The sequence below is a fragment of the Salvelinus fontinalis genome, chromosome 29 (assembly GCF_029448725.1).
Source record: "Salvelinus fontinalis isolate EN_2023a chromosome 29, ASM2944872v1, whole genome shotgun sequence".
Taxonomy (NCBI): Eukaryota; Metazoa; Chordata; class Actinopteri; order Salmoniformes; family Salmonidae; genus Salvelinus; species Salvelinus fontinalis.
The window spans coordinates 33,905,426-33,922,676 of NC_074693.1; the positions used below are offsets into that span (position 1 = coordinate 33,905,426).

A 17,251-nucleotide genomic window follows, 5' to 3' on the forward strand; every position below is an offset into this window, starting at 1 on the left:
TCCTGTAAAGCCGACAGAGGGAGGTGTAGCGGAGGAACCCGGGAGGAGGACGCGCCGTTGTTTGTCCTCTCTGGTCTGCCCGGCCTCGTTCTCCTCTCGTCTTGATGGGAGCCGCCTGTGTGTGTGTTGCTTCCCCGGATGTGTGTGTGTCTGTCTGAGCGTGCAGGGTCTGGGGCGTGGTTCCTGAGGGGTGGTCGGGCCAGATTCTTGCGTTGTGTGTAAATCTGTCCAGGAGGGGCAGGGCGGGGGGTGACTGCAGCCTCCAGTTTGGGGACGATGGCCCCTGGATCATGTTTGGCCCTCGACGGCTGTAGGGTCACAGTGAGATACGAGCCCTTCATGAAGTCGTCGCTAATGTCCGACACTACGAGGACCGGTGGCTCCGCCTGTGCCTGTCCCCCTTCCCTCCAGTCTTCATCCATCTCCTCCTCCTCCTCTTCTCCGTTTTGGTTGGACTCCCCACTCCCCCCCTCATCTTCTTTGGCTGTTCCGCTTCCTCGTCTCTGCGGCCGGTTTTCTTTGTCCCGTCTGCCACTCCGCACGCCCTTCTCCCTGTCCTCCTCCTCCTCATCACTACTACAACTACTGCTGCTGCTGCTGCTGGTACTGCTATCACTCTCTTCCTCTGCTCCACCATGTCTCTGTCCTCCTCTTCCTCTGCCTGCTGCTCCTCCTCTGAGCCGTACTCCTCGCCCTTGCCCCCTGCGCCCCTCTCCCCTGCCTGCGGGGGCCAGGCTGAGGGAGGGTTGGGGGGGCTGGAGTCGTGCCCCTGTAGGGGAGCCTCTGAAGGACCCACGGCCCCGGGACAGTCTGCCGACGGGGGAGTGAAGGCGAGAGGACACCCCTCTCTGGAGGTGGGCCAGACGCTGGGAGCCCAGGAGCTTGTGAGAACGCTCCAGATACGGCGTCTGCAACTGTAGAGAGGAGGAGTAGAATAGGTGAAACAATGCTTTGGTTGGAATAATCATACACTGGTTTAGAGAGATACGGTGCTTTAAAATAGGCTGCATGTGCTTACCGATTCTAAGATCGTGCTGCGCTCCAGTTTGATCTGCAACACAAAGACAGAGATTTAAAATTAGATGACTTGGCGAAAAATTATTGTACGAATCAAAAAAAACTTGCGCTGCCCCCCCCTTCTCGTTCTCCCTCTCTCACACTCTTCCGGAGTCGTAGCTCCAGTGCGCCGGCTCTCTTCCTGTTCTGTTGTTGCTGCAGTAGCAGCCGCTGAGAGGGAGGGGGCGCCCTCCGCTGGGACAGAGAGGACGTCAGGGGGGGTCTGCCACGTCGCCCCTTCCTCACCCCACCTCCTGCCTCCCCTACTCCTATCCCTTCCCGGTGGGCATGCTTTGACGTAGTGAGAGAACCTGTAGACGCCATGCTGTCCTCATCACTGCTGGACGACTGAGACCGAGAGGGAGAGTGTAAGAGAGAGAGGCAACATCACAAAACAGGTATTAATATAGTTGGTGGGTATCATCTTACAGGGACAGAAGAATAGACACACAGAGAGAGAGCCACACACAGAGAGAGCGAGAGAGATCGAGCGAGCCACACAGAGATCGAGCGAGAGAGAGATCGAGCGAGCCACACAGAGATCGAGCGAGAGAGAGATCGAGCGAGCCACACAGAGATCGAGCGAGAGAGAGATCGAGCGAGCCACACAGAGATCGAGCGAGAGAGAGATCGAGCGAGCCACACAGAGATCGAGCGAGAGAGAGATCGAGCGAGAGAGAGATCGAGCGAGAGAGAGAGATCGAGCGAGAGAGAGAGATCGAGCGAGAGAGAGAGATCGAGCGAGAGAGAGAGATCGAGCGAGAGAGAGAGATCGAGCGAGAGAGAGAGATCGAGCGAGAGAGAGAGATCGAGCGAGAGAGAGAGATCGAGCGAGAGAGAGAGAGATCGAGCGAGAGAGAGAGATCGAGCGAGAGAGAGAGATCGAGCGAGAGAGAGAGATCGAGCGAGAGAGAGAGATCGAGCGAGAGAGAGAGATCGAGCGAGAGAGAGAGATCGAGCGAGAGAGAGAGATCGAGCGAGAGAGAGAGATCGAGCGAGAGAGAGATCGAGCGAGCGAGAGAGAGATCGAGCGAGAGAGAGATCGAGCGAGAGAGAGAGAGATCGAGCGAGCCACACACAGAGAGAGCGAGAGAGAGATCGATCGAGCGAGCCACACACAGAGAGAGCGAGAGAGAGATCGATCGAGCGAGCCACACACAGAGAGAGCGAGAGAGAGATCGAGCGAGAGAGAGAGCGACAGATCGAGCGAGAGAGAGAGCGACAGATCGAGAGAGAGAGCGACAGAGCGAGAGCGACAGAGCGAGAGCGACAGAGCGAGAGCGACAGAGCGAGAGCGACAGAGCGAGAGCGACAGAGCGAGAGCGACAGAGCGAGAGCGACAGAGCGAGAGCGACAGAGAGAGAGCGACAGAGCGAGAGCGACAGAGCGAGAGCGACAGAGCGAGAGCGACAGAGCGACAGAGCGAGAGCGACAGAGCGACAGAGCGAGAGCGACAGAGACAGAGCGAGAGCGCGAGAGCGACAGAGCGACAGAGCGAGAGCGACAGAGCGAGAGCGACAGAGCGAGAGCGACCGAGCGAGAGAGCGAGAGCGACCGAGCGAGAGCGACCGAGCGAGAGAGAGATCGAGCGAGAGAGCGAGAGAGAGATCGATCGAGCGAGCCACACACAGAGAGAGCGAGAGAGAGATCGATCGAGCGAGCCACACACAGAGAGAGCGAGAGAGAGATCGAGCGAGAGCGAGAGAGCGACAGAGATCGAGAGAGAGAGCGACAGAGCGAGAGCGAGAGAGCGACAGAGCGAGAGAGCGACAGAGCGAGAGCGCGACAGAGCGAGAGCGCGACAGAGCGAGAGCGCGACAGAGCGAGAGCGACAGAGCGAGAGCGACAGAGATCGAGCGAGAGAGAGAGCGACAGAGATCGAGAGCCACAGACAGAGCGAGAGAGCGAGAGCCACAGACAGAGCGAGAGAGCGAGAGCCACAGACAGAGCGAGAGAGCGAGAGCCACAGACAGAGCGAGAGAGCGAGAGCCACAGACAGAGCGCGAGAGCGAGAGCCACAGACAGAGCGCGAGAGCGAGAGCCACAGACAGAGCGCGAGAGCGAGAGCCACAGACAGAGCGCGAGAGCCACAGACAGAGCGCGAGAGCCACAGACAGAGCGCGAGAGCCACAGACAGAGCGCGAGAGCCACAGACAGAGCGCGAGAGCCACAGACAGAGCGCGAGAGCCACAGACAGAGCGCGAGAGCCACAGACAGAGCGCGAGAGCCACAGACAGAGCGCGAGAGCCACAGACAGAGCGCGAGAGCCACAGACAGAGCGCGAGAGCCACAGACAGAGCGCGAGAGCCACAGACAGAGCGCGAGAGCCACAGACAGAGCGCGAGAGCCACAGACAGAGCGCGAGAGCCACAGACAGAGCGCGAGAGCCACAGACAGAGCGCGAGAGCGAGAGCCACAGACAGAGCGCGAGAGCGAGAGCCACAGACAGAGCGCGAGAGCGAGAGCCACAGACAGAGCGCGAGAGCGAGAGCCACAGACAGAGCGCGAGAGCGAGCGCCACAGACAGAGCGCGAGAGCGAGCGCCACAGACAGAGCGCGAGAGCGAGCGCCACAGACAGAGCGCGAGAGCGAGCGCCACAGACAGAGCGCGAGAGCGAGCGCCACAGACAGAGCGCGAGAGCGAGCGCCACAGACAGAGCGCGAGAGCGAGCGCCACAGACAGAGCGCGAGAGCGAGCGCCACAGACAGAGCGCGAGAGCGAGCGCCACAGACAGAGCGCGAGAGCGAGCGCCACAGACAGAGCGCGAGAGCGAGCGCCACAGACAGAGCGCGAGAGCGAGCGCCACAGACAGAGCGCGAGAGCGAGCGCCACAGACAGAGCGCGAGAGCGAGCGCCACAGACAGAGCGCGAGAGCGAGCGCCACAGACAGAGCGCGAGAGCGAGCGCCACAGACAGAGCGCGAGAGCGAGCGCCACAGACAGAGCGCGAGAGCGAGCGCCACAGACAGAGCGCGAGAGCGAGCGCCACAGACAGAGCGCGAGAGCGAGCGCCACAGACAGAGCGCGAGAGCGAGCGCCACAGACAGAGCGCGAGAGCGAGCGCCACAGACAGAGCGCGAGAGCGAGCGCCACAGACAGAGCGCGAGAGCGAGCGCCACAGACAGAGCGCGAGAGCGAGCGCCACAGACAGAGCGCGAGAGCGAGCGCCACAGACAGAGCGCGAGAGCGAGCGCCACAGACAGAGCGCGAGAGCGAGCGCCACAGACAGAGCGCGAGAGCGAGCGCCACAGACAGAGCGCGAGAGCGAGCGCCACAGACAGAGCGCGAGAGCGAGCGCCACAGACAGAGCGCGAGAGCGAGCGCCACAGACAGAGCGCGAGAGCGAGCGCCACAGACAGAGCGCGAGAGCGAGCGCCACAGACAGAGCGCGAGAGCGAGCGCCACAGACAGAGCGCGAGAGCGAGCGCCACAGACAGAGCGCGAGAGCGAGCGCCACAGACAGAGCGCGAGAGCGAGCGCCACAGACAGAGCGCGAGAGCGAGCGCCACAGACAGAGCGCGAGAGCGAGCGCCACAGACAGAGCGCGAGAGCGAGCGCCACAGACAGAGCGCGAGAGCGAGCGCCACAGACAGAGCGCGAGAGCGAGCGCCACAGACAGAGCGCGAGAGCGAGCGCCACAGACAGAGCGCGAGAGCGAGCGCCACAGACAGAGCGCGAGAGCGAGCGCCACAGACAGAGCGCGAGAGCGAGCGCCACAGACAGAGCGCGAGAGCGAGCGCCACAGACAGAGCGCGAGAGCGAGCGCCACAGACAGAGCGCGAGAGCGAGCGCCACAGACAGAGCGCGAGAGCGAGCGCCACAGACAGAGCGCGAGAGCGAGCGCCACAGACAGAGCGCGAGAGCGAGCGCCACAGACAGAGCGCGAGAGCGAGCGCCACAGACAGAGCGCGAGAGCGAGCGCCACAGACAGAGCGCGAGAGCGAGCGCCACAGACAGAGCGCGAGAGCGAGCGCCACAGACAGAGCGCGAGAGCGAGCGCCACAGACAGAGCGCGAGAGCGAGCGCCACAGACAGAGCGCGAGAGCGAGCGCCACAGACAGAGCGCGAGAGCGAGCGCCACAGACAGAGCGCGAGAGCGAGCGCCACAGACAGAGCGCGAGAGCGAGCGCCACAGACAGAGCGCGAGAGCGAGCGCCACAGACAGAGCGCGAGAGCGAGCGCCACAGACAGAGCGCGAGAGCGAGCGCCACAGACAGAGCGCGAGAGCGAGCGCCACAGACAGAGCGCGAGAGCGAGCGCCACAGACAGAGCGCGAGAGCGAGCGCCACAGACAGAGCGCGAGAGCGAGCGCCACAGACAGAGCGCGAGAGCGAGCGCCACAGACAGAGCGCGAGAGCGAGCGCCACAGACAGAGCGCGAGAGCGAGCGCCACAGACAGAGCGCGAGAGCGAGCGCCACAGACAGAGCGCGAGAGCGAGCGCCACAGACAGAGCGCGAGAGCGAGCGCCACAGACAGAGCGCGAGAGCGAGAGCCACAGACAGAGCGCGAGAGCGAGAGCCACAGACAGAGCGCGAGAGCGAGAGCCACAGACAGAGCGCGAGAGCGAGAGCCACAGACAGAGCGCGAGAGCGAGAGCCACAGACAGAGCGCGAGAGCGAGAGCCACAGACAGAGCGCGAGAGCGAGAGCCACAGACAGAGCGCGAGAGCGAGAGCCACAGACAGAGCGCGAGAGCGAGAGCCACAGACAGAGCGCGAGAGCGAGAGCCACAGACAGAGCGCGAGAGCGAGAGCCACAGACAGAGCGCGAGAGCGAGAGCCACAGACAGAGCGCGAGAGCGAGAGCCACAGACAGAGCGCGAGAGCGAGAGCCACAGACAGAGCGAGAGCGAGAGCCACAGACAGAGCGAGAGCGAGAGCCACAGACAGAGCGCGAGAGCGAGAGCCACAGACAGAGCGCGAGAGCGAGAGCCACAGACAGAGCGAGAGCGAGAGCCACAGACAGAGCGAGAGCGAGAGCCACAGACAGAGCGAGAGCGAGAGCCACAGACAGAGCGAGAGCGGGAGCCACAGACAGAGCGAGAGCGGGAGCCACAGACAGAGCGAGAGCGGGAGCCACAGACAGAGCGAGAGCGGGAGCCACAGACAGAGCGAGAGCGGGAGCCACAGACAGAGCGAGAGCGGGAGCCACAGACAGAGCGAGAGCGGGAGCCACAGACAGAGCGAGAGCGGGAGCCACAGACAGAGCGAGAGCGGGAGCCACAGACAGAGCGAGAGCGGGAGCCACAGACAGAGCGAGAGCGGGAGCCACAGACAGAGCGAGAGCGGGAGCCACAGACAGAGCGAGAGCGGGAGCCACAGACAGAGCGAGAGCGGGAGCCACAGACAGAGCGAGAGCGGGAGCCACAGACAGAGCGAGAGCGGGAGCCACAGACAGAGCGAGAGCGGGAGCCACAGACAGAGCGAGAGCGAGAGCCACAGACAGAGCGAGAGCGAGAGCCACAGACAGAGCGAGAGCGAGAGCCACAGACAGAGCGAGAGCGAGAGCCACAGACAGAGCGAGAGCGAGAGCCACAGACAGAGCGAGAGCGAGAGCCACAGACAGAGCGAGAGCGAGAGCCACAGACAGAGCGAGAGCGAGAGCCACAGACAGAGCGAGAGCGAGAGCCACAGACAGAGCGAGAGCGAGAGCCACAGACAGAGCGAGAGCGAGAGCCACAGACAGAGCGAGAGCGAGAGCCACAGACAGAGCGAGAGCGAGAGCCACAGACAGAGCGAGAGCGAGAGCCACAGACAGAGCGAGAGCGAGAGCCACAGACAGAGCGAGAGCGAGAGCCACAGACAGAGCGAGAGCGAGAGCCACAGACAGAGCGAGAGCGAGAGCCACAGACAGAGCGAGAGCGAGAGCCACAGACAGAGCGAGAGCGAGAGCCACAGACAGAGCGAGAGCGAGAGCCACAGACAGAGCGAGAGCGAGAGCCACAGACAGAGCGAGAGCGAGAGCCACAGACAGAGCGAGAGCGAGAGCCACAGACAGAGCGAGAGCGAGAGCCACAGACAGAGCGAGAGCGAGAGCCACAGACAGAGCGAGAGCGAGAGCCACAGACAGAGCGAGAGCGAGAGCCACAGACAGAGCGAGAGCGAGAGCCACAGACAGAGCGAGAGCGAGAGCCACAGACAGAGCGAGAGCGAGAGCCACAGACAGAGCGAGAGCGAGAGCCACAGACAGAGCGAGAGCGAGAGCCACAGACAGAGCGAGAGCGAGAGCCACAGACAGAGCGAGAGCGAGAGCCACAGACAGAGCGAGAGCGAGAGCCACAGACAGAGCGAGAGCGAGAGCCACAGACAGAGCGAGAGCGAGAGCCACAGACAGAGCGAGAGCGAGAGCCACAGACAGAGCGAGAGCGAGAGCCACAGACAGAGCGAGAGCGAGAGCCACAGACAGAGCGAGAGCGAGAGCCACAGACAGAGCGAGAGCGAGAGCCACAGACAGAGCGAGAGCGAGAGCCACAGACAGAGCGAGAGCGAGAGCCACAGACAGAGCGAGAGCGAGAGCCACAGACAGAGCGAGAGCGAGAGCCACAGACAGAGCGAGAGCGAGAGCCACAGACAGAGCGAGAGCGAGAGCCACAGACAGAGCGAGAGCGAGAGCCACAGACAGAGCGAGAGCGAGAGCCACAGACAGAGCGAGAGCGAGAGCCACAGACAGAGCGAGAGCGAGAGCGAGAGCCAGAGCCAGAGCGAGAGCCAGAGCCAGAGCGAGAGCGAGAGCCAGAGCGAGAGCGAGAGCGAGAGCCAGAGCGAGAGCGAGAGCCAGAGCGAGAGCCAGAGCGAGAGCGAGAGCGAGAGCCAGAGCGAGAGCGAGAGCGAGAGACAGAGCGAGAGACAGAGCGAGAGACAGAGCGAGAGCGAGAGACAGAGCGAGAGACAGAGCGAGAGACAGAGCGAGAGACAGAGCGAGAGCGAGAGACAGAGCGAGAGACAGAGCGAGAGCGAGAGACAGAGCGAGAGACAGAGCGAGAGCGAGAGACAGAGCGAGAGCGAGAGACAGAGCGAGAGACAGAGCGAGAGCGAGAGACAGAGCGAGAGCGAGAGACAGAGACAGAGCGAGAGACAGAGCGAGAGCGAGAGACAGAGCGAGAGCGAGAGCGAGAGACAGAGCGAGAGCGAGAGCGAGAGCGAGAGCGAGAGACAGAGCGAGAGCGAGAGCGAGAGACAGAGCGAGAGCGAGAGCGAGAGCGAGAGCGAGAGCGAGAGCGAGAGACAGAGCGAGAGCGAGAGCGAGAGCGAGAGACAGAGCGAGAGCGAGAGACAGAGCGAGAGCGAGAGACAGAGCGAGAGCGAGAGACAGAGCGAGAGCGAGAGACAGAGCGAGAGCGAGAGACAGAGCGAGAGCGAGAGACAGAGACAGAGCGAGAGACAGAGACAGAGCGAGAGCGAGAGACAGAGCGAGAGACAGAGCGAGAGACAGAGCGAGAGACAGAGCGAGAGACAGAGCGAGAGACAGAGCGAGAGACAGAGCGAGAGCGAGAGACAGAGCGAGAGACAGAGCGAGAGACAGAGCGAGAGCGAGAGACAGAGCGAGAGACAGAGCGAGAGCGAGAGACAGAGCGAGAGACAGAGCGAGAGCGAGAGACAGAGCGAGAGACAGAGCGAGAGCGAGAGACAGAGCGAGAGACAGAGCGAGAGCGAGAGACAGAGCGAGAGCGAGAGCGAGAGACAGAGCGAGAGACAGAGCGAGAGCGAGAGACAGAGCGAGAGCGAGAGCGAGAGACAGAGCGAGAGCGAGAGCGAGAGCGAGAGCGAGAGCGAGAGCGAGAGACAGAGCGAGAGCGAGAGACAGAGCGAGAGCGAGAGACAGAGCGAGAGCGAGAGCGAGAGACAGAGCGAGAGCGAGAGACAGAGCGAGAGAGAGCGAGAGCGAGAGACAGAGCGAGAGACAGAGCGAGAGCGAGAGACAGAGCGAGAGACAGAGCGAGAGACAGAGCGAGAGCGAGAGACAGAGCGAGAGCGAGAGACAGAGCGAGAGACAGAGCGAGAGCGAGAGACAGAGCGAGAGCGAGAGACAGAGCGAGAGCGAGAGACAGAGCGAGAGACAGAGCGAGAGCGAGAGACAGAGCGAGAGCGAGAGACAGAGCGAGAGCGAGAGCGAGAGACAGAGCGAGAGACAGAGCGAGAGCGAGAGACAGAGCGAGAGCGAGAGACAGAGCGAGAGCGAGAGCGAGAGACAGAGCGAGAGACAGAGCGAGAGCGAGAGACAGAGCGAGAGCGAGAGACAGAGCGAGAGCGAGAGCGAGAGACAGAGCGAGAGCGAGAGCGAGAGCGAGAGACAGAGCGAGAGCGAGAGCGAGAGACAGAGCGAGAGCGAGAGCGAGAGACAGAGCGAGAGCGAGAGCGAGAGCGAGAGACAGAGCGAGAGCGAGAGCGAGAGACAGAGCGAGAGCGAGAGCGAGAGACAGAGCGAGAGCGAGAGACAGAGCGAGAGACAGAGCGAGAGCGAGAGACAGAGCGAGAGCGAGAGACAGAGCGAAAGACAGAGCGAGAGCGAGAGACAGAGCGAGAGCGAGAGACAGAGCGAGAGCGAGAGACAGAGCGAGAGCGAGAGACAGAGCGAGAGCGAGAGACAGAGCGAGAGCGAGAGACAGAGCGAGAGCGAGAGACAGAGCGAGAGACAGAGCGAGAGCGAGAGACAGAGCGAGAGACAGAGCGAGAGCGAGAGACAGAGCGAGAGCGAGAGCGAGAGACAGAGCGAGAGACAGAGCGAGAGACAGAGACAGAGCGAGAGCGAGAGCGAGAGACAGAGCGAGAGACAGAGCGAGAGACAGAGCGAGAGACAGAGCGAGAGACAGAGCGAGAGCGAGAGCGAGAGCGAGAGCGAGAGACAGAGCGAGAGCGAGAGCGAGAGACAGAGCGAGAGCGAGAGACAGAGCGAGAGCGAGAGCGAGAGACAGAGCGAGAGCGAGAGCGAGAGACAGAGCGAGAGCGAGAGCGAGAGCGAGAGCGAGAGCGAGAGACAGAGCGAGAGCGAGAGCGAGAGCGAGAGCGAGAGCGAGAGCGAGAGACAGAGCGAGAGCGAGAGACAGAGCGAGAGCGAGAGCGAGAGCGAGAGACAGAGCGAGAGCGAGAGACAGAGACAGAGCGAGAGCGAGAGCGAGAGCGAGAGACAGAGACAGAGACAGAGACAGAGCGAGAGACAGAGAGAGAGCGAGAGCGAGAGCCAGAGCCAGAGCGAGAGCGAGAGCCAGAGCCAGAGCGAGAGCGAGAGCCAGAGCGAGAGCCAGAGCGAGAGCGAGAGCCAGAGCCAGAGCGAGAGCGAGAGCCAGAGCCAGAGCGAGAGCGAGAGCCAGAGCCAGAGCGAGAGCGAGAGCGAGAGCGAGAGCGAGAGCGAGAGCGAGAGCGAGAGCGAGAGACAGAGCGAGAGCGAGAGACAGAGCGAGAGACAGAGCGAGAGCGAGAGACAGAGCGAGAGCGAGAGCGAGAGACAGAGCGAGAGACAGAGCGAGAGCGAGAGACAGAGCGAGAGCGAGAGCGAGAGACAGAGCGAGAGCGAGAGCGAGAGCGAGAGCGAGAGCGAGAGACAGAGCGAGAGCGAGAGACAGAGCGAGAGCGAGAGCGAGAGACAGAGCGAGAGCGAGAGCGAGAGCGAGAGACAGAGCGAGAGCGAGAGACAGAGCGAGAGAGAGCGAGAGCGAGAGACAGAGCGAGAGACAGAGCGAGAGCGAGAGACAGAGCGAGAGACAGAGCGAGAGCGAGAGACAGAGCGAGAGACAGAGCGAGAGCGAGAGACAGAGCGAGAGACAGAGCGAGAGCGAGAGACAGAGCGAGAGCGAGAGACAGAGCGAGAGACAGAGCGAGAGCGAGAGACAGACAGAGCGAGAGACAGAGCGAGAGACAGAGCGAGAGACAGAGCGAGAGCGAGAGACAGAGCGAGAGACAGAGCGAGAGCGAGAGACAGAGCGAGAGCGAGAGCGAGAGACAGAGCGAGAGACAGAGCGAGAGACAGAGACAGAGCGAGAGCGAGAGCGAGAGACAGAGCGAGAGACAGAGCGAGAGACAGAGCGAGAGACAGAGACAGAGCGAGAGACAGAGCGAGAGCGAGAGACAGACAGAGCGAGAGACAGAGCGAGAGACAGAGCGAGAGACAGAGCGAGAGCGAGAGCGAGAGCGAGAGACAGAGCGAGAGCGAGAGCGAGAGACAGAGCGAGAGCGAGAGACAGAGCGAGAGCGAGAGACAGAGCGAGAGCGAGAGCGAGAGACAGAGCGAGAGCGAGAGCGAGAGACAGAGCGAGAGCGAGAGCGAGAGCGAGAGCGAGAGCGAGAGACAGAGCGAGAGCGAGAGCGAGAGCGAGAGCGAGAGCGAGAGCGAGAGACAGAGCGAGAGCGAGAGACAGAGCGAGAGCGAGAGCGAGAGCGAGAGACAGAGCGAGAGCGAGAGACAGAGACAGAGCGAGAGCGAGAGACAGAGACAGAGCGAGAGCGAGAGCGAGAGCGAGAGACAGAGACAGAGACAGAGACAGAGCGAGAGACAGAGAGAGAGCGAGAGCGAGAGCCAGAGCCAGAGCGAGAGCGAGAGCCAGAGCCAGAGCGAGAGCGAGAGCCAGAGCGAGAGCCAGAGCGAGAGCGAGAGCCAGAGCCAGAGCGAGAGCGAGAGCCAGAGCCAGAGCGAGAGCGAGAGCCAGAGCCAGAGCGAGAGAGAGAGCGAGAGCGAGAGCGAGAGCGAGAGCGAGAGCGAGAGCGAGAGACAGAGCGAGAGCGAGAGACAGAGCGAGAGACAGAGCGAGAGCGAGAGACAGAGCGAGAGCGAGAGCGAGAGACAGAGCGAGAGACAGAGCGAGAGCGAGAGACAGAGCGAGAGCGAGAGCGAGAGACAGAGCGAGAGCGAGAGCGAGAGCGAGAGCGAGAGCGAGAGCGAGAGCGAGAGACAGAGCGAGAGCGAGAGACAGAGCGAGAGCGAGAGCGAGAGACAGAGCGAGAGCGAGAGCGAGAGCGAGAGACAGAGCGAGAGCGAGAGACAGAGCGAGAGAGAGCGAGAGCGAGAGACAGAGCGAGAGACAGAGCGAGAGCGAGAGACAGAGCGAGAGACAGAGCGAGAGCGAGAGACAGAGCGAGAGACAGAGCGAGAGCGAGAGACAGAGCGAGAGACAGAGCGAGAGCGAGAGACAGAGCGAGAGCGAGAGACAGAGCGAGAGACAGAGCGAGAGCGAGAGACAGAGCGAGAGCGAGAGACAGAGCGAGAGCGAGAGACAGAGCGAGAGACAGAGCGAGAGCGAGAGACAGAGCGAGAGCGAGAGACAGAGCGAGAGCGAGAGACAGAGCGAGAGCGAGAGCGAGAGCGAGAGACAGAGCGAGAGACAGAGCGAGAGCGAGAGACAGAGCGAGAGCGAGAGACAGAGCGAGAGCGAGAGCGAGAGACAGAGCGAGAGCGAGAGCGAGAGCGAGAGCCAGAGACAGAGCGAGAGACAGAGCGAGAGCGAGAGACAGAGCGAGAGCGAGAGCGAGAGACAGAGCGAGAGCGAGAGCGAGACAGAGCGAGAGACAGAGCGAGAGCGAGAGCGAGAGACAGAGCGAGAGCGAGAGCGAGAGACAGAGCGAGAGCGAGAGACAGAGCGAGAGACAGAGCGAGAGCGAGAGACAGAGCGAGAGCGAGAGACAGAGCGAGAGACAGAGCGAGAGCGAGAGACAGAGCGAGAGCGAGAGACAGAGCGAGAGCGAGAGACAGAGCGAGAGCGAGAGACAGAGCGAGAGACAGAGCGAGAGCGAGAGACAGAGCGAGAGACAGAGCGAGAGCGAGAGACAGAGCGAGAGCGAGAGCGAGAGACAGAGCGAGAGACAGAGCGAGAGACAGAGCGAGAGACAGAGCGAGAGCGAGAGCGAGAGCGAGAGCGAGAGACAGAGCGAGAGCGAGAGCGAGAGCGAGAGCGAGAGACAGAGCGAGAGCGAGAGCGAGAGCGAGAGCGAGAGCGAGAGCGAGAGACAGAGCGAGAGCGAGAGACAGAGCGAGAGCGAGAGCGAGAGCGAGAGACAGAGCGAGAGCGAGAGCGAGAGCGAGAGCGAGAGCGAGAGCGAGAGCGAGAGCGAGAGACAGAGCGAGAGCGAGAGACAGAGCGAGAGCGAGAGCGAGAGAGAGAGACAGAGACAGAGACAGAGCGAGAGCGAGAGACAGAGACAGAGCGAGAGCGAGAGCGAGAGACAGAGCGAGAGACAGAGCGAGAGCGAGAGCGAGAGACAGAGCGAGAGACAGAGCGAGAGCGAGAGACAGAGCGAGAGCGAGAGACAGAGCGAGAGCGAGAGACAGAGCGAGAGACAGAGCGAGAGCGAGAGACAGAGCGAGAGACAGAGCGAGAGCGAGAGACAGAGCGAGAGCGAGAGCGAGAGACAGAGCGAGAGACAGAGCGAGAGACAGAGACAGAGCGAGAGCGAGAGCGAGAGACAGAGCGAGAGACAGAGCGAGAGACAGAGCGAGAGACAGAGCGAGAGACAGAGCGAGAGCGAGAGCGAGAGCGAGAGCGAGAGCGAGAGCGAGAGCGAGAGCGAGAGACAGAGCGAGAGCGAGAGCGAGAGACAGAGCGAGAGCGAGAGCGAGAGACAGAGCGAGAGCGAGAGCGAGAGACAGAGCGAGAGCGAGAGCGAGAGACAGAGCGAGAGACAGAGCGAGAGCGAGAGCGAGAGACAGAGCGAGAGCGAGAGCGAGAGACAGAGCGAGAGCGAGAGCGAGAGCGAGAGCGAGAGCGAGAGACAGAGACAGAGACAGAGCGAGAGCGAGAGCGAGAGCGAGAGCGAGAGACAGAGACAGAGACAGAGCGAGAGACAGAGAGAGAGCGAGAGCGAGAGCCAGAGCCAGAGCCAGAGCGAGAGCGAGAGCCAGAGCCAGAGCGAGAGCGAGAGCCAGAGCCAGAGCCAGAGCGAGAGCGAGAGCCAGAGCCAGAGCCAGAGCGAGAGCGAGAGCCAGAGCGAGAGCGAGAGCGAGAGCGAGAGCGAGAGCGAGAGCGAGAGCGAGAGCGAGAGACAGAGCGAGAGCGAGAGACAGAGCGAGAGACAGAGCGAGAGCGAGAGACAGAGCGAGAGCGAGAGCGAGAGACAGAGCGAGAGACAGAGCGAGAGCGAGAGACAGAGCGAGAGCGAGAGACAGAGCGAGAGACAGAGCGAGAGCGAGAGACAGAGCGAGAGCGAGAGACAGAGCGAGAGCGAGAGACAGAGCGAGAGCGAGAGACAGAGCGAGAGACAGAGCGAGAGCGAGAGACAGAGCGAGAGCGAGAGACAGAGCGAGAGCGAGAGACAGAGCGAGAGCGAGAGACAGAGCGAGAGACAGAGCGAGAGCGAGAGACAGAGCGAGAGCGAGAGACAGAGCGAGAGCGAGAGACAGAGCGAGAGCGAGAGACAGAGCGAGAGCGAGAGCGAGAGACAGAGCGAGAGACAGAGCGAGAGCGAGAGACAGAGCGAGAGCGAGAGACAGAGCGAGAGCGAGAGACAGAGCGAGAGCGAGAGACAGAGCGAGAGCGAGAGCGAGAGACAGAGCGAGAGCGAGAGCGAGAGCCAGAGACAGAGCGAGAGACAGAGCGAGAGCGAGAGACAGAGCGAGAGCGAGAGCGAGAGACAGAGCGAGAGCGAGAGCGAGAGCGAGACAGAGCGAGAGACAGAGCGAGAGCGAGAGCGAGAGACAGAGCGAGAGACAGAGCGAGAGACAGAGCGAGAGCGAGAGACAGAGCGAGAGACAGAGCGAGAGCGAGAGACAGAGCGAGAGCGAGAGACAGAGCGAGAGACAGAGCGAGAGCGAGAGACAGAGCGAGAGCGAGAGACAGAGCGAGAGCGAGAGACAGAGCGAGAGCGAGAGACAGAGCGAGAGACAGAGCGAGAGCGAGAGACAGAGCGAGAGACAGAGCGAGAGCGAGAGACAGAGCGAGAGCGAGAGCGAGAGACAGAGCGAGAGACAGAGCGAGAGACAGAGCGAGAGACAGAGCGAGAGCGAGAGCGAGAGACAGAGCGAGAGACAGAGCGAGAGACAGAGCGAGAGCGAGAGCGAGAGCGAGAGCGAGAGACAGAGCGAGAGACAGAGCGAGAGCGAGAGCGAGAGACAGAGCGAGAGCGAGAGCAAGAGCGAGAGCGAGAGACAGAGCGAGAGCGAGAGACAGAGCGAGAGCGAGAGCGAGAGCGAGAGCGAGAGCGAGAGACAGAGCGAGAGCGAGAGCGAGAGCGAGAGCGAGAGACAGAGCGAGAGCGAGAGCGAGAGCGAGAGACAGAGACAGAGCGAGAGCGAGAGCGAGAGCGAGAGACAGAGCGAGAGCGAGAGACAGAGCGAGAGCGAGAGCGAGAGCGAGAGCGAGAGAGAGAGACAGAGACAGAGCGAGAGCGAGAGACAGAGACAGAGCGAGAGCGAGAGCGAGAGCGAGAGACAGAGCGAGAGACAGAGCGAGAGCGAGAGACAGAGCGAGAGCGAGAGACAGAGCGAGAGACAGAGCGAGAGCGAGAGACAGAGCGAGAGCGAGAGACAGAGCGAGAGCGAGAGACAGAGCGAGAGACAGAGCGAGAGCGAGAGACAGAGCGAGAGACAGAGCGAGAGCGAGAGACAGAGCGAGAGCGAGAGCGAGAGACAGAGCGAGAGACAGAGCGAGAGACAGAGACAGAGCGAGAGCGAGAGCGAGAGACAGAGCGAGAGACAGAGCGAGAGACAGAGCGAGAGACAGAGCGAGAGACAGAGCGAGAGACAGAGCGAGAGACAGAGCGAGAGCGAGAGCGAGAGCGAGAGACAGAGCGAGAGCGAGAGCGAGAGACAGAGCGAGAGCGAGAGCGAGAGACAGAGCGAGAGCGAGAGCGAGAGACAGAGCGAGAGCGAGAGCGAGAGACAGAGCGAGAGCGAGAGACAGAGCGAGAGCGAGAGCGAGAGACAGAGCGAGAGACAGAGCGAGAGACAGAGACAGAGCGAGAGCGAGAGCGAGAGACAGAGCGAGAGACAGAGCGAGAGACAGAGCGAGAGACAGAGCGAGAGACAGAGCGAGAGACAGAGCGAGAGACAGAGCGAGAGCGAGAGCGAGAGCGAGAGACAGAGCGAGAGCGAGAGCGAGAGACAGAGCGAGAGCGAGAGCGAGAGACAGAGCGAGAGCGAGAGCGAGAGACAGAGCGAGAGCGAGAGCGAGAGACAGAGCGAGAGCGAGAGCGAGAGACAGAGCGAGAGCGAGAGCGAGAGACAGAGCGAGAGCGAGAGCGAGAGACAGAGCGAGAGCGAGAGCGAGAGCGAGAGCGAGAGACAGAGCGAGAGACAGAGCGAGAGCGAGAGCGAGAGCGAGAGCGAGAGACAGAGCGAGAGCGAGAGACAGAGACAGAGACAGAGCGAGAGCGAGAGCGAGAGACAGAGACAGAGACAGAGCGAGAGACAGAGAGAGAGCGAGAGCGAGAGCCAGAGCCAGAGCGAGAGCGAGAGCCAGAGCCAGAGCCAGAGCGAGAGCGAGAGCCAGAGCGAGAGCCAGAGCGAGAGCGAGAGCCAGAGCCAGAGCGAGAGCGAGAGCCAGAGCCAGAGCGAGAGCGAGAGCGAGAGCGAGAGCGAGAGCGAGAGACAGAGCGAGAGCGAGAGACAGAGCGAGAGACAGAGCGAGAGCGAGAGACAGAGCGAGAGCGAGAGCGAGAGACAGAGCGAGAGACAGAGCGAGAGACAGAGCGAGAGCGAGAGACAGAGCGAGAGCGAGAGCGAGAGACAGAGCGAGAGCGAGAGCGAGAGCGAGAGCGAGAGACAGAGCGAGAGCGAGAGACAGAGCGAGAGCGAGAGCGAGAGACAGAGCGAGAGCGAGAGCGAGAGCGAGAGACAGAGCGAGAGCGAGAGACAGAGCGAGAGAGAGCGAGAGCGAGAGACAGAGCGAGAGACAGAGCGAGAGCGAGAGACAGAGCGAGAGACAGAGCGAGAGCGAGAGACAGAGCGAGAGACAGAGCGAGAGCGAGAGACAGAGCGAGAGCGAGAGACAGAGCGAGAGACAGAGCGAGAGCGAGAGACAGAGCGAGAGCGAGAGACAGAGCGAGAGACAGAGCGAGAGCGAGAGACAGAGCGAGAGCGAGAGACAGAGCGAGAGCGAGAGCGAGAGACAGAGCGAGAGACAGAGCGAGAGCGAGAGACAGAGCGAGAGCGAGAGACAGAGCGAGAGCGAGAGACAGAGCGAGAGCGAGAGCGAGAGACAGAGCGAGAGCGAGAGCGAGAGACAGAGCGAGAGACAGAGCGAGAGCGAGAGACAGAGCGAGAGACAGAGCGAGAG

General features: G+C 62.4%; 1 protein-coding gene across 2 annotated transcripts in view; it reads right to left on the bottom strand.

Moving 5' to 3' along the window:
• LOC129827863 (lysine-specific demethylase 2A-like) overlaps positions 1 to 17,251 on the bottom strand; it is a 47,035-nt gene that overhangs the window by 7,111 nt on the left and 22,673 nt on the right. For both annotated transcript variants that reach the window (XM_055889104.1, XM_055889103.1), the window contains exons 17-19: positions 1,159 to 1,404; positions 1,019 to 1,051; positions 1 to 914 (exon numbers count right to left, since the gene is read on the bottom strand). The exon at positions 1 to 914 is cut by the window's left edge and continues 132 nt beyond it. In XM_055889104.1, coding sequence (XP_055745079.1) covers positions 1 to 914; positions 1,019 to 1,051; positions 1,159 to 1,404 — 1,193 coding nt within the window. The remainder of the gene's footprint in view (positions 915 to 1,018; positions 1,052 to 1,158; positions 1,405 to 17,251) is intronic.